The sequence below is a fragment of the Balaenoptera borealis genome (assembly GCF_965194805.1).
Source record: "Balaenoptera borealis genome assembly, chromosome: 21".
Lineage (NCBI taxonomy): Eukaryota > Metazoa > Chordata > Mammalia > Artiodactyla > Balaenopteridae > Balaenoptera > Balaenoptera borealis.
Window position 1 is genome coordinate 3,619,327 of NC_138880.1, and position 27,133 is coordinate 3,646,459.

Consider the following 27,133-nt stretch of genomic DNA (forward strand, 5'->3'; position numbering starts at 1 on the left):
ATAGATGGATAAAGAAAATGTGATATATATGCAATGGAACATAATTCAGCCATAATGAATTCAGCCGAATATAATTCAGCCATTTGCTGACAGGACAGCAAATGTCCTGTCATTTGCGACAACATAGATGAACCCAGAGGACATGATGCTTAGTGAAATAAGCCAGACACAGAAAGACAAATACTGCATGATCTCACTTATAAGTGGAATCTAAAAAAAAAGAAAAAGAAGTTGAACTCATAGAAACAGAGAGTAGAGAAGTGGTGGCCAGGAGATAGGGGGCGGGGAAATAGGGAGAGGTTGGTAAAAGGGTATACATTTTGGGTTATAACATGAATAAGGTCAGAGGATCTCATGTAAAACGTGACTACAGTTGATAACACTGCTTTGTATAATTGAAATTGGCTCAGAGAGTAGAACTTAAATGTTCTCAGAAAAAGAAGAAGAGAAGAATAAGAAGAAGGAGAAGGAGAAGGAGGAAGAGGAAAGAAACAGAATGGAAAGCCTGGAGAGTGCAGCTGAAATGGATTAGATTAGATGAAGGGACATAAAAAACCATTATCAGAGCATGTTCAGAATATCAGTTTTCTAGGAAAAGGCCTGGGTCTGCCCACACCTCCTCCTGGAACTCTTCATGGGCCACTGCCACAGTCCTAATGTGTCTCGGCTCGTGACCTCAGGCCTGGACACACGATTCCTCCCTGAATGTCTGCAGAAGCCAAGGCAGGGGTCTGAGGAGGGTCTGCCTGATGTAAACCCAACTCACTCTCACGGCAACCAAGGTTCAACCTCCCTGAGGATGACACAAGACGCCGTCTGCACTCGGGGCCTCCTGATAAGCACGTGCGCCTGGATGCTGTATACACGTGGGGGCTGGATGTCAGTTCTAGGGTGTAATTCTGTCTTTATGTGTGCGGTTTAGATTGCTCTGGAGACTTGTTCCTAACGGTAACTGTGTAGCCACATCTTCAAAGCAGGGGTGAAAATCAGCACTGAGCCGGTGGCAGACGCGATCAGAAAGAACCAGAGGAAGATCCGGTCGAGAACTTGAGCTGCGAACTTGAAGTCTTGCACCACCTGCAAAAGAGAAAAAGACGCCTCCCATTCAGGATGCTGGGCAGCTGCTCTGAATTCATTTCAAGGGACTTCAGGAAGAGTCCTATTCAGATTTACAGCCCTGCAGTTTTCCAAACGCACCTGACACATCCCCTGCAATATAGGCTTCCTGGGACCTCACTGGCGGTGCCCAAGAAAACAGCCCATAATTCAAGTTCATGGGAAAACACTTTCATCACCGTTGAGGATGTAAAATTGAAAGAACAGAATCATTGATGCGTTTGTAAACGTCACTGATTGAAATGGGAAAAGCCTGAGTTTTACCCAAATAAAAAGCCAGCATCTCTTACTGTGATGCTTCCTGATATGACATAGGAAATAAATCACAAATTTATAAACTAAGAATTTTTGTGGTCACTTGACTCAGGCCCTCTTTTCCTCCACTCCCCAGGTGGGTGGGGCTGCAATGGACACCCCTGGAGGAGATGACAGGAACTGGTGAGGGAGAGAGGAGACCAAGTCCCTCTGGAGGAAGGGAGGCTGGGGAGACTGGGCAGCGGCCAGTGAGGGCAAGGTCAGAGCAGGACGAGCTGCAGGGTCGGCGGGGGTCGGGGGGAGCCTCAGAGACGGGGCCAGCAATCTTTCAAAGGAAAATAAGTGTCCCATTTCCACTACGTGGGGATTTGGCAAAGATGGAACCAAGCAGGACGCCTGCCGTTCTAGAAGGAACATAGAAGCTGATGCAGAATTTGAATGTATTTTGTGCACATAGAGGTTTAGAAATAAAACCTTGGGGAAAACCACGAAGAAGACAGATGAAAATGTTAAAAGTTTCAAACTTAAGTGGGGGATTATTAATGATGTGAATCATCTTAAATGTTTTGTATTTTCCAAATTCCCTATACTGATGATGTGTTATTTTTATAATTTTTAAAAAAGCTATTTAAATCTTTGTATTAGAATTTCTAAAAGGCACCAGGAACTATATTCAATATACTGCGATAAACCATAATGGAAAAGAATATGAAAAAGAATGTATATGTATGTATAACTGAGTCACTTTGCTGTACAGCAGAAATTAACACAACATTGTGAATCAACTATACTTCAATCAAAATAAAATTTAAAAAAGAATTTCTAAAAGATATAAGGAAAGAAACAAACAAAAAACCCTTAAGGATAGCTGTGATGTTTTTTCTATAGCAGCATTTTCTCTAGTGCTGTTTAAAACATTTTTCAGTGGATGAAAAAAATGACAAATTGTAAGAGAGGAGAGATACTAGGCAGTGTCTACAGGAAAAGTAGAGGATATTTCTAAAAAATGCTATTCTTTCATAAGTTTGTTTATGAGATCAGGATCTTGGCACTAAGTTTCACTGATTTTAGAGTAAAATAATCGAACCCTATAAACTGGTGTAAGTATTAACTCGTTTTAAGCAACAGACCTGTTTTTGTGCTGAGTATTTATATGTCAAATAATATTTTCCTTCCACGGGGGAAGGACCATGTAGAGGAGGGAGGGAAGACGGGGAGAAGAAAGAGGAGGATTGACATTTACTGACTGCTTACATAATCATGAGACCACGTGCGCTGGGCACACAGTGCATGTTTTATACTTGACGTCACTAATTCCTCACAATAACCCTTCAAGGGAGGTTTCAGAAAACTGAAGTTCAGGTTAAGTAGCTTTTCTCAAGTCATATGGAACATGGGTAGCATCTGCATGCAGGACTGTTTTGAGTCTGAAATCCACACCCTCATCACATTTCAAAAAATGAATCTGTTTAAATCTGTGAACTAAATATCTGTTGTTACACCATGTTTTTGTATAAATTTAAAAATTGATTCTTTCTGTTTTCTTTTTTCCAAATATGCTGAATAGAGATAAACATCATCCCACTAAAAGTGAGAGATAAATGACCAGAGACCAGGATAACCAACTTAAAATGTAGAATTGAATTACTTTAGATAGAATTAAGGCTACTTATAAGAAATAGTGCTTAATCTATAGTTGCTCCTCTTTTGCTCATTCTGTTTTTGTGAACTTCTCCCTGAAAAGCCATACTGAAGTCTCTATTTTGTGTCAGGGCTTGTTTTAAGTTTTATGTGTGTCAAGCAGAGAGCTAATAAGGTCACATTTTAAACAAGGACTCATTTGCTGTAAACAGACGTTAAAATTTCAGTCCTGGCTTGCGGCGGTCCCCTCACCTGACTGATGAAATGTTCTTTCTTCATGTGGCTGGAAATGTATCTGATGGAATCCGCAGCCTTTTCCAGGAAAGTGACCAGAACTTTTTCTCCATCGCTAATCTGCTTTTGTTTCCTTTTTTCGAGGACTTTACCTCTCACTGCCCGTTTACTCTCCTCTTTATCTGGGAAAGAGTAGCCATCCACGTGGTCCTTCATGCAAAGTAATTTAGGAAGTTTTTGCAGAAACAGCCGCTTAACCCAGGGGGCCATGGGGTGGTAAGTGGAGGGAGATCTGTGGTGGACGTTGATGACAAACACGGTGACGATGATGGACAGGGTGACGAAGACCATGATGAACAGGAGGTACTCGCCAATGAGCGGGATGACCTTGGAGGAGGACGGGATGATTTCTTCAATCACCAGGAGAAACACTGTCAGGGAAACCAAGACGGAGGTGGATAAGGAGAGCTTCTCCCCCTCGTCAGAAGGCAAGTAGAAGACAAGCACTGTCAGAACGGACAGCCCCAGGCAGGGGATGATGAGGAAGAGGGTGTAGAACAGGGGCAGGCGGCGCAGCACGAAGGAGTAGGTGATGAACGGGTACCGGTACGCGCCGTCTCTCCTGCTCCCCGCCGTGCCCTTGGCGTTGAGGATCTCCCACTCTCCGTTGTCAAAGAAGTATTTTCTGTCCACGTTCTCGTCTATCAGGACGAGGTCAACCATGGTCCCGTCGTAAGTCCAGGATCCGAACTTCATGGAGCAGTTCTGCCTGTCGAATGGGAAGAAGGTGATGTCCATGGTGCAGGAGCTTTTGTAGCTGGCGGGAGGCGTCCACACCACGGTCCCGTCGGATTTCACGATGGCCTTGGTCATGAGCGAGCCTTCGAACCGTCCGTCAGCGCTGTCGAAAAACGGTTCACCTGATGGTTAGTTGAACACATATTAACTGTTTTTTTGATTTTCCCCGTCGTACTATTTGTATTTTATGACTTTCCTACCACAGGGTCAAACAATATTTCCAAAAGGAATAATTTTCTCATTAAAGTTGTACCTTTCTCTTAATTATTTTGGCACAATCAGGCTTTTCTATTTCTCCTCTTAATCCGACCAGTGCACTTTTCTACTGTGATACTTACTTTTCAAAGAGAACTATGTCAGGCAGCCAGAGAGATTCTGATGGAACTTTAATTGAATGAATTCCACCGTATTCATCTGGATTCCAGCGTAATTTGTGGTCTGTCCATTCCTGTGTGAAATTAATATACTGTAATTTTGTTCTGAAAATTCAAGGTATTAGAGTTTGGAATCTTCAAGTTTATGTTAATTTACTAATCCAGTGTTTTATTTTAAAAGGGAAATTCATCCACTTTAGACCTTATGACCCTATCCATGACTCAGGGCAGGTCAAGATACAGTTCGAGCCAGCCTGGTCTTTGATGGTGCCCAGACTCTCACACCTGTCCAGTCTGGGATTTCCAAAATTGCCGTAACTACCTCACAATTTAGAGGCTCAGCAACAAACACCACTGATTCATGACCTATTTTTTCAGCCTATTTTCTCCTAAGGAACAAAAGAAAAGCAAAGATAGCTCTAACTCAGTTTATTCTAGGAGAGTTGGTCCAGTGATATTGTAATCTCATGATAATGGTATTGAGACAAATGATTTTGAATATCAGTCAAGAGTCTTGGACAAAGATGCATGCAGCGTGTTAATGGGAAACTTCCAGTATCTGCTGACTACTCTTGAGGACATTATAACTTTTACCCAATGAAAAAATATTTCCCAGGAATCTCCTTTTAAGTTCTAATCTGAATTTATTTTGTGAGTACCAAATCCAGTTTTAAATTATATTCCTAATGCTGTTAGCCTCCAGATGCTTGCATATTTTTCCTTGTAATAGAATGAAATCATTTAGCATGTTTTACAGGGGCTGGTGGATCCAGATTAACAAACCTGACCATTAATTGATTGAATTATGAAGGATGATGTATGGATGACCCAGTTACAGCAGAAGTGGACTTTAAAAGATTTAGGATCTAGAATCTTATGAAATCTGACCTGAAAATTAATTATTCCACTGTCTGTCACGTGGACAGTTGAGGAATGATATAGGAGAAGATTAAATGACATTTCAGGAAGTTGGGAGGGTATGCCCAGTGTGAGGCTTCCTGGAGCCCAGTGATGCCAACTTTGTCATTAAAAAATCAGGAGTCAGCAGATAGATGATTCACTAGATGGTAAAATATTGAAATATGCATGATGCCTGGAAAAGGATGGAACTATACGCACCAGATGAGACACCATCTCTCTTAGGCAATATTTGTGAGGCTTAATCCTTGAGAAACAAATTTAAAAAGATATGGGTCTTTAAAAAGCTACGCTCTAAAGGATTAAAAAGAATTGCATGACTACTTATGGAAAACCATGCATATGAAGACTGACAGTTTAAGAGCCCAAACTAATAAAGCATTTACCATGCTTACTTGGTACTCACAAGCTTCTCTCTTCCTTCCTCTTCCTCTGCCCGTTTTGAAAAGCAAATATAATTTCCTTCCTATGAATTATTTGTCTCCTGCTAAGGAGATTTCTACTACCGGCAGCAAGCCTGAATCCCAGAAATGCTGAAGGGAACTCAGAGCAGCATTTTTGGTCTGTTTTCACTTTTACATTTTAAAATTTTCCTTACAATAAAAGTCACTCTACAGTTCTACAGGCAAACAGTTGGATAATCACTAATGCCATCAAGATACCAGAATAGCTCTGTTGCCCCCGAATTTTCCTCGGGCTGCCCCTTTGTAATCAACCCCTCCCATATCCCCAGTCCCTGGCAACCACTGATCTACTTTCTGATCCTATAATTTTGCCTTTTCCAGAATGTCATATAATGGAATCACACAATAGGTAGCCATTCCATCCTGACTTCTTTTACTTATCAGAATACATTTTGGATTCTTCTAGGTTGTATTAGTAGTTTGTTCATTTTTATGTTAGTGAGAAGTATTCCACTGTATGAATATACCACAATTCTTTTTATTCCATTCACCAGGTAAAATAACTGGATTCTTTTCAGTTTTTAATGATTATAAATAAAGCCACTATAAACATTTTGTAGTTTTTTGGGTGAAAACCATTCTTTTTTTTCTCTTGGGTAAATACCTAGGAGGGGGATGGCTGGGTCATAGAGTAAGTGTACGTTTAACTTAATATGATACATACCGGAGGGGCTGAATCGTTTTGCATTCCCACTAGCAACGCATGAGCATTCCAGCTGTTTGGCGCCATCTCCAGTACTGGGTACTGTCACATTTAAATGTTTAACTGTAGTATAATAGCTGTAAAGTAGTCTCTCGTTACGGTTTTTACTATGCATTTTCCTGACGACTAAACGATGCTGAGCATTTCTTCCTGTGCGTACTTGCCACCCACACATTTTATTTGCTGAAGTGGTTGTTAAATCTTTTGCACATTGTTAAAATGGGTTGTCTGTTTCCTTCTTACTGAGTTTTTAGTTCTTTACATATATGGAAAGTACCTTTCTATATATAAAAATAGATCCCGGGCAGGGAGCGAGCTGCAGGTCCACAGGCGATGAGCCCCGGGGACGGACGTGCACTCGGGCAGACTGGCTGGAGCTGGGCTCTTACACTCTGGCTCCGTCTTTAAAAATCAGTGTTAAGCGAGCACAGTCAGTGAGTCCAAACCCACAGTTCCTCCGCTTGGAACCTAAAGATCTGGAAATCAAACTGCCTGCTTCTGGAATTCAGTCTTCTCTCTTCTACAGGCACTGCCCGTCTTTACCGAAGCCCGGCTCTACAGCCAAGGAGGAAGGTGGGGAGCTCACATTCTGGGGGCACGTCCCAGCAAACGCACACCGGCCATACAGACTGTGCTCAGGGAAGTGGGCCAAGCCCCAGAGGGAGAGGCTGTTCAGTCAGAAAGATTTGTCTCGCTCACCGGACAGCAAGATGAACAGCTGTGGCCAGAGACAGCACAGAGACAGTGCTTCAGGAGGCTCACAATTTGGGGGGAATTAATTCATTCCACAAATATGCGAGGCTCATACCAGCACTGAGCAGGGCCGCCTTGCCCTCCTAGCCTGGGGCCGTCTCAGACAAGAACGAGTAAACTAACCGGCAAACCATCACCACACCCTTTGGTCACTGCCATGAAGGGCGCGGTTCGGGTGTAAAGATGCAGGACGGTGAGTGGACAGGGAAGGAGGTTCGGATGTGACGACATCGCAGCTGAAGCAGAGGGTAGGAAGGGGCAGTGGGTGCTGTAGAGGGCAGGTCAGCTGTGGCCGCTGTTCCAGGATGAACAGCAGATGTGAGTGGATGGATGAATGAGGGACACGTCTCAATCCTCGAGGAGGATATAAAGACAGCTCCAGTGGATTCAGGGTGTGTTCTTGACCAGTAAAGGAAAAGGGGCAGGTGGGACTTGTGGTCATTGCCGCTGACTTGGGGGTACCCGAGAGAGAGAGAGAAAGAGAGAAGCAGCCCTGAATTAGAGTTCCACCCCTGCACTGTTCTTTACTAGCTGTGCTCCTCTGCGGGGTTAAGGGAGACATTCCTCACCATCTTGGGGTCCTTCTGATGCTAGACCTGGGGAATCAGAGATGCTCTCCCCCGCGACGTGCCCATCAGAGCGGCTCACAGAATTCCCAGCAGGTTGTGGTCCACCATGACGCTGGCTGAGCCCCACACCCCAGGGCCACTGCTCGTCTTGGGGTCAGCTGGGTCAAGGTGAGGATTCAGAGCCCAAATCCCCGGTCCTGCTCTCTAAGGAGCTGTGAGGCTTTCTGGTCACTTCCCTGCTCTCTCTGAAACCGTGGAGGCGTTTGGAGATTGATCTCCTATCTCTGCCTTCTTAAAGCAGTAGATTAGAAACAATATCCAGTGTTCACAGAGCATGTCCTGGCCAAGATTCCCAAAGCCCTGTACAAACATCAGCTTCACTTTGCAGCAGTCCCGGGCTTGAGAGCTTGTTATCATAGGAAACAGGGGAGCGCAGGGTAGGTCACGGCCAAATACCAAAGTTAATCTCTGACTGAGAAAAAAATGGAAACATACTCCCAGTCTAGCTCTCTTAATTCTGAAAAGTGCAACTTCAAATGCATATCATATATATTCCCTTAAAACTGTCTTTTCTTACATATATTACCTGAAATATCACCCATAAGTGTCGAGATATTACCAAATTTCATTTAAACCTAAATCATAAGATTTTTTAAAACTATAAGTCATGACTTTTTTATAATAAATAAATTCTCCTAATTATTCTTAATAATTAGAAAAAATATTATTATAATAATTAGTAATTCTTAATCCCAAGACCAAAAGATAGTAAGGAACAAATATTCCTTGCTGGTGATTGGCAACCTCTGGGACACCCTTAGGATCTTTAGTTATCTCAAAGTCAGGTGTGAAATTCCTAAAACTGAATTAATGTTGATTCACTTTAAAGACAGCAACATGACATATTATATGTCTTATATTCCCATAATATCTATGAGTTTTCAAGGCCAAGAAATGGGCTTTGTCATTAAGGATGAGAAAGCCTACAAAGGTGGCACCAGGAAATGACATTTATTGAGTCCCCACTACGTGCCAGACCATGTAGGAGTCACATTCATGCACACAATCCCATTCAACCTCCCAGCGACACCGTGAGCTAGGCATTGTCTCTATTTCCTAGATGAAGAGACTGAGGGTCAGAGAGGCGAAGTGACCTGCTCAAGTTTATACAGCGAGACTTTGGATTCCTGACTCACTCTGCTTGAATCCATGTGAATCAGAAGACCACACGGGTCTCCTCTGCTAAGGTCAGAGTGAGGCTGTAGAAAAGGAAGGAAAATAAGATGGTGAGGGAGGTCTGAGGTAAATTCCTAGACGTACAAGTGCCATTGCAGGTTGTGGAAGGCTTTGGGGACATGGCCCAGACCTTAATGGCAAGGCTGTCCTTTCCTTGGGTTTGTTATGAAATAAACCAGCTTCTTGGTTTTCTGCTGCAAGCCAGCTGCAGGGATTCATCCAATGAGGCCTTCATCATGTTTCTGAACTTTTTGTTGATCTAAAACAGGAATCAGCTGTTGGAGAAACAACACCAGTCTAAGGTGTTGGCCTGGGCAGAGATTAAGGAAGATTTGTTTCCCCTGGGGTCGCCATGGGGCTAGGATAGCAGCCAGCTCTCGGCAACAGTGAATCTTACTGGTTCATTGGAGTATGCCTCCAGCGGTGCAGGCCCAGTGCCCTCCACCATCCCTGGCACGTAGTAGGTGCTCAGGAAGTGCTAGTTGAGTGAATATACTTGACATCTGTCATCAGAGTGATTATTCACACAATAACATCTAGGCAAAGGGCCAACCCTCTTGTCATTAAAGAAGGGATATTTTCATCTTCCATCCCCTTTTGGTTACCCACGGTGCAGTTTTCCTACCCTTGACAACGACGAAGCAGAATCTGAGTGGCTAGGGCAGTGAGTATTTCTCACGGAGTTTTAGTGAGTTAATAATCTATTTATGATTTATATGGTCTTGATTACTCTCTGGAAGTACGAAGGAGGAAGACAAACGAGTTTGCAAAATAAAATCAGTAACATAAAAGTAGCTCCACGTAGAGGACTTTTTCAGGATGTCACTAAATTTGTGATTGTAAAGGTCTGTGGTTGAGAGGATAGAAGAGAAATGTCTAGATATATCAGATGAGAATGAAGGAAATAGAAGATACAGCAGAGGAATAGGGTAAACAAACAAACAAATAAAAAAAACCAAGCATCTCAGTTGCATATGCTATCAGGAGACATGCTTTTGGTCCAAGTAGGTAGAATTTTATTCTCTCTGTGGAAATGAACTAGGGAGCATTTTTCAGTGTCTGAGAGGGCAATGACAAAAGAGGAAGATTTGGTCATTTTTGTCTTTATTTTGACTGAGGTTGACAGGGGTGATTGGAAAAAGTTTCCTGTAGGTTTGCTCTGGTGTGAGAGCTTTGGGAAGTCGTGTTATTGGGAAGCCTATTCAGGTGGGTCACAATTTCTCCACTTTTATGGCTTGTAGAACTTCTACTGATCCTGCAAGAGCCAGTTTAAATGTCTCCTCCCCTTGGAAGCCTTCCCTGATTTACTCCCTGTTTCATTGTCATTATTGTAATGACCCAGTTCCTTATGTATATACTTTCTTTATGGTGTTTATCATATTACAGTAGTTATTTTTTACACAATTAACACCAGATCCTCTCCTTGAAGCAGGGCTGTTTTGTGCTCTGTACATCCAGGATCTAGCAGAGTGCCTGGCCCTTAGCAGCCTCTAAATAAACCCTGTGGAATGAATGGAAGATGGAGCGAACCCTAGCCTCATTCTGTCCCGCATGTCTTTCTAGACCAACTCCAGGAGACATCCCAGAGGTTGAGGAATCGAAGCCTTAGAAGGCCAGGATTAGGAACCGGACTCTACAGGGACAGCCCTGAGAGGAGGGCCGGACGTCTCCCGTCAGCTGCCTCCAGTCTAAAGAAGAGTATGTTTCTTTATACAAGCCAGGCTGCACCTAATACTGTGTAACCCGAGGCAAGTCACTCCAGTCCTCCAATCCTCAGTCTTCTCATCTGCAAGGTGGGAATAATAACAGGCCTCTCCTAGGAGGTGGCTGTGAGAATTGAATGCATTCATTCCCGTGACACAAGCAGCAGAGTGACTGGGCACTTGGCAGGTGCTCAATAAATCTCAGTATTGTTGTCGGCTACTCTGAAACTGACGTCTGTGTAAAACTCTAATGGTAGTTTTTTTTAAACATCAATTTTATCTTCTTTTTATCATCCCTTTTCTTCTGTCCTTTCATTTACTTTTTTAGTTTTAAAAAGCTTTATAAAAATTATAAAAGTAGCATTATGGTGGAGCTCCAATGCCTCCTCTTCCAAGCAGCCTTCCCTGCCTGCCACCCAGGCCATAGATTCTCCTTTCTTTTTTGTTGCCACATTGTTTGTGCCATAACATAGCCCTTATTGACTAATACCTATTGTGACATTCCCGCTCCAAATCCAATCTGTGTGAGTGGAATAGTTTCCTGATATTCTCGGTGGTTTCTCCCACTTTGGATCCTCCTCTAATTTAGAATCAGGTCTTGATGTTTTGTGCGAAGCTGGATGGGCAGACAAGGCCCTAACTGGGGAAGGCTGGTTCCAGCCAGGTGAGGCAGACTCTTCAGTCTCTGGTAACGGGGGTAATGATACCTGCGCTGCTAATTCAGAGAGGTTGAGAAATGTAAATGGATAAGAGCCATGACAACCCATTGCAAATTAATGCAATGAAACCGTGTTACTCTCGTTACTTTTATGACATGGGAACCAAAGTCCCCAGCTGGCTTTTCTAAGTGTCAGCTAGCAAGCCCCCACCTCCCCCTGGAGATTTCTCTTGCTCTGTTTTGGGTGTTGGGGGTTTTTAGGTGTTGGTTCTGTCTTGCCCTGGAGGCTCTCACCAGGCCACCGTGATTCCGGGGCATAGGTTTGCGAGAGGTCATTTCTAAAGTACAGCTAGAAACCAAGGAGCAGTGGTTTCTTCCCTTCGTGTCTGACATTGTTCTCTTTGGCTGAAATGACTCCCTATTTCCAAAATCTCAAGAAAAGTGAGAAGTCCCTACTATCTCAAAGGCCAAGGGTCCTGGACCACTGTTTTAAGTGTAAGAGCTTAACCTCAAGGAGCAGCTGGAGGAGGTGTGTGTGAATCAGTGAGAGTCTGTTCGTTTGTTTTATTTTTGCCAAATTCCCAAGCCTATTTACACTTTAACAGAAAAGTTTTTCTTCTCTTCCCTGAAAGCTCAAATACAGGACTTCTTACTGATTTTTATGAACTCAAAATACCTCCAAATTCCACTTTAGAAAGTGCAAAAGTGGGATAAGTTCTGAGGAATGAGATAGGTATATCGAAAAGTACACTTATTTAAATTGTATTTTTATATCTACATTCCTAGCTTATTATTTTCTCCTGGACATTTTTATTTGCAAGTAAAAAAATATGCAGATCCATTTCATAACATGTTAACATACCTACCAAGAAAAGAATCAGAGAACTAGAAACTAGTAAAATTTATAATGATTATCCAACTCTGATCAAAGTTTTTGGGTGGGAGAAATCTGATGACACCAGATGAAGTCTAGGGAATCTCCTTACAGTCTCTTTTATCCATTGTTCCTTATAAACAAACCGTTAGCAGAAAGACCTGAACAAGTCTACTAAACCTGAATAGATAACTAATTCATTTCAACATAAACAAATGAAAAATATTATGTTTGTACATTAAAATTAAGTGAGATAATTAACATATCCCCACTGGGAAGATTTTAAATCTCTGGGAGATGAGGCAACATCCCGTAAAAAACCAAATAATTGCTAACAAAAATAAAAAGTAAGCAATTAAATCAACCTTCTTACCTCCTATCAAGGAAGTGCCAATATTTTCTCCTTTACATGACATATGCAAACTTGAATGGTAATTATTTCCTGGCAACTCCAGAAAGAGCAGGAAACAGGCTATGGCCAAGCTAAGAGCTGAAAACCATTCACATGCTTTTCTAGTCATATCAGGAAAACGGAGATTCATCATTTTGACTTGGGCTTCACCTTGTTCTGAAGTTGGTGGTGAGTGGCCTCTGTCATTCCCTGTTTTCTGTTTCTAAGGAACAACATTAGGGGAAGAGTCATCCCAGGGAGGACCAGGGGGGAGGAGGGAGATTTTAACATCCCTGATTTTCTTATCCAGTTGTGGTAGCTTACATGGGGATAAGTTGCACCCTGGAACCTTTCCCACCTTTCTCCAAGTAGCCCAGGGACCAGTGTCAGAGTCACCCTCCTACCTGCCCACTCCAGGAGCAAGAAGACAGAGCAAGGTGTGCCTACGAGCTTCCAGACTGACCTCTGACTCGTGCAGAAGAGAATACAAAAGAATAAACCCTTCCCCAAACTCTCCCAAATATCTCCCTGAAGAACTCAATATGCTCTTTAAAATCATTATTTTTCAACGGGAGCCTTTCTCAGTAGAAAGAACGGGAACAGTTAGGGGGGAGCTACAGGCCTGGGACTGACAGGTACCTGCTTGAGCCACACGTTTGTTGTCATCAGCTGATTCTTCTCATCCTAAGAGAATGAAAATTAAATTCAAATTAAGTGAAACTGTGTACTGGATTTTTTTTTTTTTGTCCAAGACTTCCTGAGTCTTACCTTTGAGGGGTCCAAAGTGAAAAGGATTCTCAACTGAAGAAGTTAAATGGCATTGAGAGGTATTATGCATATTTTGCTGAAGTATTATGCATATTTTGCTTAAAATGAATAATAATAATTAGAGCAAGTAGTAGTTCACTGTGGTGATATTTATATAAAATTGCATAACCGAAGGCATGGTAATGGTGTGAAGTAGAATGAAGTATTAGCTAAATGGGAGATGGGCTTTGCATGATTTTCTAGAAGGAATCCTGGGCGTTGAGTCAGCTGGGGAGGACGCATGTGTGCACTTGTGGTGGGGTGGAGGATTTGGGCAATGGCAGAGGATTATTCTGCGACTTTGGGGACCACGGCAGAATGATTCTGCAGAATCGGGGCTATTGAAGTTCATGGATTTCCCCAGGGACATCATGGCAGAAATGTGAGCCCGACAGGAAAATTAGTAGAGAATGTTAAGGTGTGGCGTGTCAGGGAAAGGTATGGGGTCCTGAGGGGATCCGGGAGGGGATGGGGTCACCCAGGCACTCACTCTGGTGCTGTCACCATCTGCTGTCCCTCCCCGCAAGCACCCCTGCCAGCCCTGGCTCAGCCCCACCTCTGCAGCCCTGCCCCTCACCCTGATGCTCACCTTGGTGGCTCCAGCAGAACTGCCAAGGGTGATGCCCTCCTAGCAGGCACATCCCCCCACCTCCCCCGGGGAAAAAGTCCCTCCTCCACCCCACCCACGCCCCGCCAACAGTGTTGCAATGAAAATGACATTCTCATTCTTTCCGCGGGTCATTTCACTGGCTTCTTGGGGCAGGTTTTATTTTTAAAACTGAAATGGCAGACGTGGGGAAAGAAAACAAAATCAAATGTTAGCCTCGAGAATGGGTGAAGGAATGCAAGTTCTTTGCAGCTGAGGGCCAAAGATTACTCACCACATCTACCAGCTGAGATATTTTCAACCCAAAATATACTTTTATGGTGTCACTAGAGTGTAATACAGGGCGAACCCATTTCTGGTAACCTTGGAATAAATGTCTGAGCAGTGCATCTTCTTCTTCGGCTATGGACCTGAATCCTGCGGCCGCTGTAAGACATGAGGGGACCCGAATTAACCGGGGAGGCGGGACGGCTGGGTCCACATTCTCCAGCCGGACATCGTGTATTTCTAAACAGCCTGATTCAGCAGAGGCCGGGTTGAGGCTACAAGGGTTCTCTGTAAACATTCTCCTTACCCACCCCAGCTCCCTCCCCAAACGCACCGCTCAAAGTAGACTCTCATTCTACTTCTTTAATGTTGTATCTGTATGAGGCAATGGATGGATAAGTCACTGAACTTATTGTGGTCATCCTTTCATGATGCATGCAAGTCACATCATTATGCTCTGCCTCCTAAACTTCCACAGGGCTATATGGCAATTACACCCCAATAAAACTGGAAGAAAAAAATAATTAAAAGTAGACTCTATACCTTACCCAGAGCTTTGCCTTCTTACAGGACTTTCTCATCAAGAGGCCGACACCTTGACCCCAGAAGGATCATTCACAGCCACGTCTTGCCCCGTGACCCCCTCCTGACGGAGGCGGTCTCTGCCTGCTTGCGCTGTCCATCACTGCGCCTGGTCCGGCCCCTTCACATCCCTCATCACAATTTGTCATGCATCTGTCCCTGTCTGTCCTCCCCTCGGGTTCCACGATGGCAGGCACAGTATCTGTGCTATTTGGTGATGTTCATCCAGCACCTAGCACAGTGTCCGGCCACAGCAGGAGCTCATTTGATGTCTACTTAATGAATGCACCAATGAAGGGAGAGCCAGGCCATTTTCCATACGTTCAGCACATGTTCACAGAACACCTACCGCATGCCCCGCAGGTTCCCTCCCTTCCTCCTGGGGAAGTCCTCCCTTACGGAGAGCTTCCCTGGCCAAGAACCAGGTTCTAACAACAACTCTTTTCCGCCCCAAGTGTACAAAAGCCTAAGAAACACCCTAATTTCAAGCTTTAACACTCAAGTTGAAGAAATGGTTTAGGAACATGGTCTAGAGGTAAGTTTTGTTTCCTTTCAGTGCTATGCTATCCAATTTCAAACCAGAAAACTTTTTGTTGTTTTAAATATGGTCCCTTTTCTCCTCTGTCCAGCACCCTCTGAAATCCTACAATGACTCATTCTGCACCATCCGCTTTCCCATAGAAAACCTCTTCTTCCCACTGAGAGACACACGTGGCTGGCAAGGTCACATGCAAGACACACCTGCACGTTTACCCAGTGAAAACCCAGAGAGTCTTAGTGGGAAGAAAAGCAAATCGCACACATGCTCCACATGTGCATGAGACCTTCACTTTACTGGGGAGTCGTGATTCAAAATGTAATTCGGAATGCTCCTCCTGGGGTGAGCAGGGCACGGATACGAGGGGCTGTGTGCCGTGGCTGTCCCCACCCTTTCTCCTCTGCTCTAGAAAGCTGGTGAAGATGAAGATGCTGAGGGGTGGTAGAGGTGTAACCTTGTGTCTGTGCTTATTGACTCAAAAGCCTAACGGTTCTCAAACTTCGACACGTCAACTACTCTTAGCCAGCAGAGGGGCATCAAGAAGCAGGTCAGCGGGTGGCAGCCAGGACAGCCCTCTGTACTGGCCCTAAAACCTTCCTGGAAATGTGGGCAGTGGGAGGATAGGGAATTGAAATTCCCCGAAGCCTCTGAGGGAAGAGGCTGAACTTCCCGAGTTCCCTACCCACACCTGGGCTTAGCTTCCTAAGCAGCGCGGCAGCTCTGACGGCTTCCCAGCTCCTCCCGGGGCACCACCCTGATCTCAGACTCCATCATCTCCCTCTTGGATTCGTGTGCTGCCTCCTAATTGCTTCACTCTTGCCCCTTTTATAGTCCATTTTCCAGCAGCTAGACCATTGCTTAAAAGCAGAAGAGGATTATGGCAGTTTCCTGCTCAAACCCTCCCCATGGTTTCCCATCAAACTTAGAAAAACAGCCCCAGTTCTTACCGTGGCCTCCCAGGCCCTAGAGGGTGCCCCCCCTCCCCCACCCTGGCCTTGCCCCTCGTCCCCAGGCCTCAGCCCGTCTGCACGTTTCAGAACTTGCCCGGGAAGCTCCTGCCCTGGGGAGCCCACCCTCCCCTCCTCACGGTGCCCTGCCTTGCTCACGTCTCCTCCTCAAGAGGTCACTGAGGTTACACGATCTAAGGATCCCTCCCCACACTGCGTATGCACTTCATATCCTGTACCTTTAAATGTGGGCACCGTATCCCGCATCGGAGCTCCTGATGGTGCTGTGTGCCCATCTGCTTGTCGTCTGGCTCCCCTACGCATGCCAGCTCTCAGGACAGGGCCGGCGCCGTGGCTGCCGAGCTGGTAACAGCGCAGTTAGTTGGCATGTGTTTGCCGAGTAGCCTTGGAGAGTTTGGCCGGAGCTGGACCCCCCAGGAGAAGGAGGAGCAGGGGGGCCGCGGCTATCCCCCACGCCCGCCGCCCCCCTCCCTGTGCAGGCAGCCCCTCCCCTAAGGAGGAAAACGCTGTGTGCTGGGCTCCGCGCTGGGCCTGCAAGTACCTGCCCGCCAGCTACTCGGCCTTCTTCCCTGTACACGTGCTAACTCCACTCAGGAGCCGCGGCGCCAGCTTCAACCCCCGCCTCGTGGCTCCCCTCCAGCCAGGACGCCGTGACCTTCCTCAGTCCCTGCGTCCCAGCTCAGCCATGAGAGCAAGTCACTGAGGACAACATCTCATGATGGTGGAGGTACACCAGGAAGGCTGAGGACAACTGCACGATGTCTGAACCAGCACACACACGCCACACACACCACATACAACACACCACACACACACACCACACACACACACCCCATACACATAATACACACACACACCCCATACACACACTCACACACACACCATACACATAACACACACACACCACACACCCCATACACATAGCACACACACACACACCATACACACACTCACACACACACACCATACACATAACACACACACACACCATACACACACACACACCATACACATAACACACACACCATACACACACTCACACACACCATACACATAACACACACACCACACACACACCATACACATAGCACACACACACACCCCATACACACACTCACACACACCATACACATAACACACACACACCCCATACACACACTCACACACACACCATACACACACTCACACACACACCATACACATACCACACACACCACACACACCACATACCACACACCACACACTACACACCACACACACACACCCCATACACATAGCACACACAAACCCCATACACACACTCACACACACACCATACACATAACACACACACACCATACCCACACTCACACACACACCATACACATAACACACACACACCACACATACCACATACAACACACCACACACACACGCCCCCATACACATAGCCCACACACACACACCATACACATAACACACACACCATACACATAACACACACACACCACATACAACACACCACACACACACCACACACTACACACCACACACACACGCCACATAACACACACACACACCATACACACACTCACACACACACCATACACATAACACACACACACACACACACACACACACACACACACCATGGGCTTATTAGCTGGGACGGCCCTGCATTATCATGATTTTGGACATGTGAGAAGGATCCTAAGACTGCACCTTGGACCTTCCTTCCTGGCAGGATAACTTTACTGTCAGTTTGGAGGCAGTGGGAGTTGCATGTTGGGAAGGATCTCCTAAGACTATGACCTGACCTCCCCAGCCCCTGCCACCCCCAAGCCACCCCCTCTGTGAGGACAGCTGGACCCTGCTCTTCACCAGTGTCCAGAGGGAAGTGAGCAGATCTGCTCTCAGAGACCTGTGTGTTTGTTTTGACCCTGTTGCCCATGTCAGAGGGTGAGCTGCCATCTGAGTCAAGGAGGCAAAGGCATAGCTCTGTACTGGCTCTTACGGACTGGATGTGTGTCCCTTCAAGTCCATACGTTGAAGCCCTAACCCCCAGTGTGACTGCATTTGGAGACAGGGCCTCAAAAGAGGCAATTAAGGTTCAATCAGGTCATCAGGGTGGGGCCCTAGTCCAATAGGATTGCAGAACTCATAAGAAGAGGAAGAGAAACCAGAGATCTCTCCCCAGGCAAGCACAGAGGAAAGCCCATGTGAGGACACAGCCAGGAGGCAGCAGTTTACAAGCCAGGAAGAGAGCCCTCACCAGAAACCGAGTTTGCTGGCACCTTGATCATGGACTTCTAACCTCCAGAACTGTGAGAAAATAAATTTCTGTTAAGTCACCCAGTCTGTGGTATTTTGTTATGGTGGCCTGAGCTGGCTAGTACAAATCTGCATTGCCCAAAACAGACCTTACCAAAAAAGAAAAGAAAAAGGCCAAAGGTTGAATGTTTTCTGCCTAGTATCTTCCCCAAAATAGAAGCTGAAGTCACTGATGTTATTGGAGCAGATGTAGAGACAGGCCCAAAACTGTTTCTGGTTTGTTCTTCTTGTAAAATAGAATGTTATGAGGAAGGGCAAGGGTTTCCATGTTGATGCTTTGAGGCTAAGGCCTCAGTAAACATTAGATGACTTTAAGTGAATGAGCGAATGAATGAATAAATGCACAAAAGGCTATAACGGCACTTTCTGTGCATGGGAGACCAGCTCACGGCTCCAGAGGATTTGGAACCACAGATGTTCTCAGGATTTCCAGGACAAGTGGTCTCTTAAGAAATAAATGGATTCCTTCTAAAATACGACACAAATGAACATATCTACAAAACAGAAACAGACTCACAGACATAGAGAACAGACTTGTGGTTGCCAAGGTGGGTGGGTAGGGGAGGGGTGGAGTGGGAGTTTGGGATTAGCAGATGCAAACTATGATATAGAGGATGGATAAACAACAAGGTCCCACTGTGTAGCACAGGGAACTATATTCAATATCCTGGGATAAACCATAGTGGAAAAGAACATGAAAAAGAATATATACATGTATAACTGAATCACTTTGCTGGGCAGCAGAAATTAACACAACATTGTAAATCAACTATACTTCAGTAAAATTTTAAAAATACATTAAGAAAAAAGTGGATTCCTGAAAAGTTGTGTGTAAACCAAATTTTTGCAAATGGACTTCTATTTCAGCTTAATTAGACAAGACCACTATTCTAAGATACATCTCAGTGATTCATTGACAAGTCAGGAAACTGCTCTTGGAAGATGAGTGAGTCTCCCACCCCCCTCTGCCATGGGGGTTTGAAGTCCCCAAAGTCAGCTTCCTAAGGGAGGGACGGGAGGACATTTGTACTCGTAAATAATTTCAGCATTAATTAAAGAGGAAGAAAAGAGAAATGATAAAGACGTGAAGACAACAGAGCCAGAAGGGACTTTCATGGTGATGCGAGCCCCTCATTTTACGGGTGCAGACCCAGGGGACCTGCGAGGGGTCACCCAGTGAATGGGGGGGGCGGGCTGGTCTTCTGAATCCCAAGCTGCCATCTGTCCACCGTCCCATGAAGTTCACTGAGGACTGAGGAGGTAAAAGACTGTTCCCTCCGCCGTGGTCTTACTGCCACATGAAAACCGCTCCAACAGTTCACTTCCATGAACACATATTGGTTGTTGCTGCTCTTTCTGCTGTTGTGTTGTCAGCACTGTATTCTCCAAACTGTTGCTTCAGGCTGTCTGTCGCGGGGAAGCATGGTGCTCTACAACCAGGTCCCGGGGAGTATTTGTTTGGTCAAGGGGACACACTCGGCCCTGCTGAGGGTGCTCTGTAATCGCCCACCCCGCCTCCCCGGAACCTCCCTCTGCTGCAGGTGGCACCTGGCAGGCTGCTTTGCTGCGGGGTTCGTTGGGGGGACTCTTGAACGGGTGCTGCTCTGGGGTCGCTCTCTGGGGAGGGGGACGTCCAGTGCTCTACAGTCACAGAGCAGAGCCACCCTGCTTCAGACCAGACAGGGGTCTCCCCACATTTCCCTGCAGCCCCTCCGCAAAACACACACACACACACAACACACACACACACGACACACACTAGGTCTAACGCACATCTTCAGAGAATGTGTGCTGCCTGTTAGAGATGCTTTTCACCATGTCTTTTGGTAAAAAAGGAATTTTCGTTTCTTCCTGAAACATCTTTCTCTCCCATTCTTCTCTTCTCCCTACTTAAGTTTTTAATCCTTTTTTGCTTCCGTGCTGCGCTGCTTGGGGGATCTTAGATCTCCAACGAGGGATTGAACCAGTGCCCTCAGCAGTGAGAGCGCAGAGTCCTAACCACTGGACCACCAGGGCAGTCCCGTTCCTACTTAATCTTTGTCTCATTTTTCTTTGTCAAAATCTTTCCCTTGGGACCAGACAAGCGGCCCCGCAGGCAGAGGGCAAGAAGAGGGAGAACCAGACAGTACATATGGACAGACGGACAGACGGACAGACAGAGATGCAGCGCCCTGCCTGATTCCAGTGATTTCCTCCACGTGGAACCGGGCTGGGGCAGAGCTGCAGGAGGGTGCGCTGCTCTTGGCTCCGGACACCGAGTCTCCTGCCAAACTCATCACTCGTTAGAACGAGAGTCCAATGAATATTTATTCAACGTTGAGAGGCCCTGGACTCAGACCCAGAGACGACAGGTCTGGTCCTGATTCCAGGCTGTGTGAGCTCAAGCAAGACCTTTAACCTCTCCCAGTGAAAATAGGGAGCGGTGATGGGGAAGGTCCAGCCATTCACACGCCCAGCGCTTCTGGGCTCTTTACGTCCATGAGACAGCCACGAACGTGACCTCTTAATGCCAACATCTGCTGTTCCAAAGGTACATAGAGAGCTCAAGATTGAGATGCGCCCTTGATTCGAGAACAGCCCTTCACACCTGGCTGCAGCAGAGAAGGCATCCAGGTGATGGTGACCAAAGCTACCCCGGGACTAGACACTCCCTGGGAGGAGCTTAGGGCTCTCTCGACCCCAGTGAGTGGAATCACGACAGATCTGGATGGGGCGCCCAGAAACAGCTTGAGACAGATTTTTCTTTGGAACCCACGACTTGAGTTTCTGGTCTCTTTATTCTTCGTGCTCCTGTGTCCTTACCTTTCTTCAGGTGCTCAGACCCTCTGCTCTCTCCTCACCCCCATATCAACGACTGCTTTCAGCAAAATTTTGACAAACTCTCTTATACCAAAGTATAAATAATTGATAAAACTTAATAGATGATAAAAATACAATAAACTAGTGAATATAACAAAAAAGAAGCAGACTCACAGATATAGAGAACAAACTAGTGGTTACCAGTGGGGACAGGGGAGGGGTATCATGGGGTAGGGGATTAAGATGAACAAACTATTAGGTATAAAATAAGCTACGAGGATATATTGTACAACACGGGGAATATAGCCAACATTTTATAGTAGCTATAAATGGATTATAACCTTTAAAAATTGTGAATCACTATATTGTACACCTATAAGTTACATAATATTATAAAGCAACACTACTTCAATCAAAAAACTTAATGGATGAAACTTCCCATGATTATTTACGATTTTATTGAAAACAATACCATTGTTTATACTCAGCTAGGAAAGTAAAGAAGTAATTGAAGAATTTCAAACCTCAGCAAGTATGGTTGGGAGAGGCGTATTTTTTGTCTGACACCTTTTGGTATATTTGGGGTTTGCCTTTCATTATCATCACCTCGTCCAAAAAAAATCATACCACAAATAGCCTCTTCTGCCGACACGCAGAGCTAGTCCTCACGGTGGACTCAAATAATAAATATTTCATGGCTTCCTGCTAGCATGAGAGTTTCTTAAAACAACCTAGTTTTATTCCTCCTTGCATCCCACATACTGGAACGATTACTACAATATGGTAGATCTTCAATAAATATTTTTTTGAATGAATAACACACGTCATCAGGTGGAAAGAGTGATGGGAAGATAAAGAAGACACAGTCCCTATTTCTGGGAGCAGACACAAAGCGTGGCCATGACAATGATCCTGCCACCAAAACCAGAGATGCAGAGATGAGGGCTTGTCCCTTGTAATTCGAAAAAGGTAGTCTTGTGTAACAAAAAGAAACTATTTTCTTTACAATGAGTAGTCAAGTTAAAGAACTTAAGGAAAGGTGGTGCAGATCTAAAAATAGCAATAGACTCCAGTGGATCTGGAACTACTCACAAATTCCAGAGTTACTGCCGGTTACTACATGGATTTGTTATAGATCAGTGACGGATGTATACAGCTCAGTCTACATTCCCAAACTCTTGCAGCCCACACAGGAAGACGGGGACCAGGCCCTCCTCTGATTCCAACTTTCTGTGTAACTTACAACACACAGAGGAGGGGGCAGAGGTGAACCAGAGGGTGGTTTCTCTGTGGGCGGAATGGTAGGAATCAATTCTTTCATAGGAAATAGGATGCTCTCGTAATTAAGGCAGAAAAACACCAGACATTAATTGTACAGAAACTGATTATTATTTTCATGATTAATTGCATGCTAAAACACACAGAAGTTGATTATTATTTTTATGATTGGCAAGTTGCACTTAAGGCTTTGCAGAGACCAAATTTAGTGATATTTGAAAGTGGGTTTGCCACTCTCTGCACTTAGAAATGACTGTGTGTTTCTGAGCCCCAGGTACGTAGCAAAGGCTACATTTTTGAAGATATAATGACGTTCAGGTGTGTGTGCCTCACAGCCTTATGACTTTTAATTCCAGGATTTATTTCAGGACTTGGGCAAATCTATCTCAGGGCCTCTGGTTCTCTACCTGAAAATTACAATAATCAGATGTGGCAAAAATACTAGTGACAAATAAATACAAATTGCTAAAGGAATAACACTGTTTTCTCACCATCTGGCTCCTAGCTCTGTATGGTTTCTGGTGTCATGGAAGAGCTTTCTGTTCTTAAGTTACAGGAAAAGTGAAATGATTCCAAAACCCAGAAAACTGGCAGGAGACAATGACCATTTTTCCCTAAACTTTTCAGTTATTTTCTCCCTCTTTCCTTTTCACTCTCTCTCTCTCTCCTTTTATTTGCCCTCATCCTTTATTAGGAATTCCTCTATTTTCTGGTGGATAATAGTCACAGAAAACTCACACAGGTCCATAGACGTCTGATATATATTTCGTTTAATTCTGATGTACATACATACTGAATATACCTACATACACAAATTTATGAAAATATTTCTATGTCTACATGATATTTTGGATAATTATCTGCACACAGATATAGTGACTGTTCATAGATAGGATATTAAAATGTTGATATAGTCAATTCCTATGCTAAATATTTTAACAGTTCTCTGAGTACCATTCAGTGCATTTGGTAAGATGTTCCCTGCTTTTATATCTTCGTACCAAGCTGATAACGATTCAAAAGGAATAACACAATAAATGACAAAAGCATAAACATTATGGAATTCATAGATATGATTTCTTTAGCAATATACAGATTTCATAGACTTACTCATCGGAGCCACATTTTAAAGGCTATCCTAAAGATACCGACACATTACATTTTGTAATTCTAACATTATCAGCACTAACGATGATCAAGCCTTCATTTGTTTTAGCTTGAGCTTACCTGAGCTGGTGACACTGAGGGCGCTGAGCACCGGGATGAAGTCTGCCAGCATCGTGATGTCAGCTTGAGAAAGATAATTCCTTCCTTTTTCACAACAGGGTATTTCCATCGGAAAGGACAAGAAAATGCAGTGCTTCAAAGTTCAGAGCGGAACCCGGGGAAAGTGGACACCTGGAGAGGGTAAAATAGGGTCGAACCAGCTCACATCAGCGCGATGTCGCTGAAAGTACACCTCATTGATTTCTAGTCGGCTGTCAGATCGTTTAAGTCTGAGAAACATCTCTGGGTCCTAACTCCTGACTTATTAATTCACTCTCTCGCAAAGAGATGCAGGGCAATGGAGAGAAGATGAACCCAGACAACTTCTGAATGTTCTGAGCTAGTTTTCTCATGGTTGGAGAGCTGTGTGAAAGGGAAAAACCACATATGAAAACATGCAACATGGAAGCTAGTGGAAGTTTCTCCTACACAGTGACGAAGTTCCTGTGATGTTTCTCCTACACAGTGATGAAGTTCCTCCATCATCTTTCATTTTGGACTTGGAGCTTCAGAATAGTGAACACGAGGGGGTCAAAAGGTACAGACTCCCAGTTATAAAAACAAGCCCTGGGGATGTAATGTGCAGCATGGTGACTAGAGTTAACAATACTGTATTGCATATTTGAAAGCTGCTAAAAGAGTAGATCTTAAAAGTTCTCATCACAGAAAACAAAGTTTGTAACAATGTGTGGTGATGGGTGTTAACTAGACTTACTGTGGTAGTCATTTCACAATGTATACAAATATCGAACCCTTAGTTGTGCTCCTGAAACCAACATAATGTTATATGTCAATTGCACCTCAGTTTTAAAAAGGAATAATGACTACGTCCTTTAGGGTCGTCATCTAGCGGTTCTCACGTGCTTTAAGGTCAGAGCATCCTCTGTGGTTTCCTGGAGGCGGCAGGTCCAGCGGACCCTCCACAGGAGAAAGGACAGTCGGAGTGTCATCTTGTTCACCACCCTTGGATTCATCTTGTTCACAGTTGGTCCGATTCTCACCTAGCTCAGTGCTGTCCACACGCAGAGGCCCTCAAGAAATGCAAATCTGGCAAGAGAAAGTTAGGGCTGGAAAGAGAAGAGGGCCAGGTGGGAGCAGAGTCACCCGATGGGGCCCCAGTTCTGGAGCAACACACTCCGGGCACTGACAACCGACCTGAGCTACACTGATTTAATCCAATTTAAAATTTCCCTGTATCTCATTCAAGTCCCCACCGTGTGCATTAGCAACTTCCAAGGTGACGCTCAGCAAGGTACCAGCACAGAATCCAAACAGCCCTGGCCAAGGAGGGGGAGGCAGGACTGCGTCCCCTCGTCCAACCCCCTCTCCGCTCCTCCCTCAGAGATCCCCTCACACCATGCGGCTGTCCCCTCCCCAGACCACGGGCTCCTGAGGACGGGCTGTGTCCTCTTATCCTCTCTCCATGACATCCCCAGCGCCTATCGCTTGTGAATGCTTCAGAATGAAGAGGAAGGAAACAATTAGACATTGATTTCCTATCCATCTGATTGCGTTCCAGGCCCGCAGTGAATTTACAACTGTCTCAGGAATCAATTAGCCACTAACCCAAGGGTGCAGGAAGTATCACCTTTCTTTATTTTCAATAAATCAAATAAAATGGAGCTTGCCATTCCACTGAGCTGGCAGGAAATTCTGTCTGTGTCATTACAGGAATTCCAGCCCCTTGCCTAGGGTAGCAAAAGAATTGGGAAGGCTTTTGTGGCCCCCCACACACAAGCAGGCCTGTAGCCTCCAGTCCGTCTTGACCACAGCAGAGGGTCAGTGGCCGGCCACATTCTGCTACCCTTTCCTGGTCAGGAAGTCTGGGTGACAGGATTCCCCAGTGGCTGGTCCCCACTGCTGGAGGGACCGGCCAGTCTCTGGAAATTTCTGGCCTATCTCCCTTTACAGCCCCCCTTCCCCCTGAAAAGACACTCCCCTCGTCTCCATCCTGCTCTAGAAACCTCAAATAATCTCTTCAGTGAGTTTAGACTCTTGGTGAAAGCGGACATCAAACAAATAGGAAGAGAGGTTGTCTTCAAGGGGCTTCTGCCTTTGGTCTCTACAAACGTAAGGAGCCCTAGCTCCATTCTTGGGAAATGTAGGGGAAAGAAAATTCCAGAGAACAAAACAAGTTCATATCCCCCAAATCATCCTGTTCTGAGCCAGTGTGTGCTCTTTCCCTCACCTGCTCTATAACCAATGATAAACGTCAGCTGGGTGACTGCCTGGGGTGCCGGAGTGGGTCCACCAAAGCAGAATAATCAGAAGGTCTCCATCATCAACAGGGGACACGTTTGCATCCTGGGAGCCCGAGCAAACCCGCTGCTCCTCCATCACTGACCAAACACGCTCCCCGTGGGGAGTGAGCCTGCCCCTTCTGATGACTCGGGAACACCGCCCAGACCACTTCCAGGACAGACATCCTGAGAGCCACAAAACAAAACTGAAGGTGCCGCGAAACAGATGTACTTTCACTGGAAAGTTTACAAAGTTATGATTAGTATTTTTTAAATGGTAAAAGTAGTATAATCTTAACAGTAAATTTTAAGAAGATTTATAATCCATCTTCCTAATCTAACCACCATCAAGGTGTTGGTCTATTTCCCTCCAGTGCACGTGCCCCTGTGGGTATGCACGCGTGCACACACACACACACACACATGCACACACAATCGCATAGTTGCTATCTAGGTTGTATACAGGTTTAGCCTTCAGCTGAACCATTACTGACTATAATATAAAACTTGACACCATAAAAAGGAGAATGTTTTGATATCGACTTTGAGAACAGAAGAAACTTTGAGAAAGTATTTCCTGATCTTTATGTAGACAAAAAGAATTGTAGACGCTTCCAGAGTACAAATAAGTAACCTCAAGGCTAGTTGAGCAACCACAAACAAGAGTGTTGGTTAATAAATGATGCCAGCCTGGAAGGAGGTCTCCAGCGGTGGTCTCCCCTGTGGCAGCATGGCTCTGACACGTTTAAATCTCTCAAGTATTTTCTTAAAGGCATGGAAGATA

General features: G+C 45.1%; 1 protein-coding gene across 1 annotated transcript; it reads right to left on the bottom strand.

Moving 5' to 3' along the window:
- Positions 1-428: 428 nt before the first annotated feature.
- On the bottom strand, positions 429-26,805 carry CHRNB3 (cholinergic receptor nicotinic beta 3 subunit). The gene is given in 8 exon segments (XM_082374635.1): positions 429-942; positions 946-1,077; positions 3,265-4,147; positions 4,383-4,492; positions 13,327-13,371; positions 14,376-14,527; positions 24,071-24,241; positions 24,970-26,805. Coding segments are annotated over 7 exon segments (1,455 nt in total). The 5' UTR covers positions 24,180-24,241; positions 24,970-26,805; the 3' UTR covers positions 429-918.
- Between the last annotated feature and the right edge of the window lie 328 nt (positions 26,806-27,133).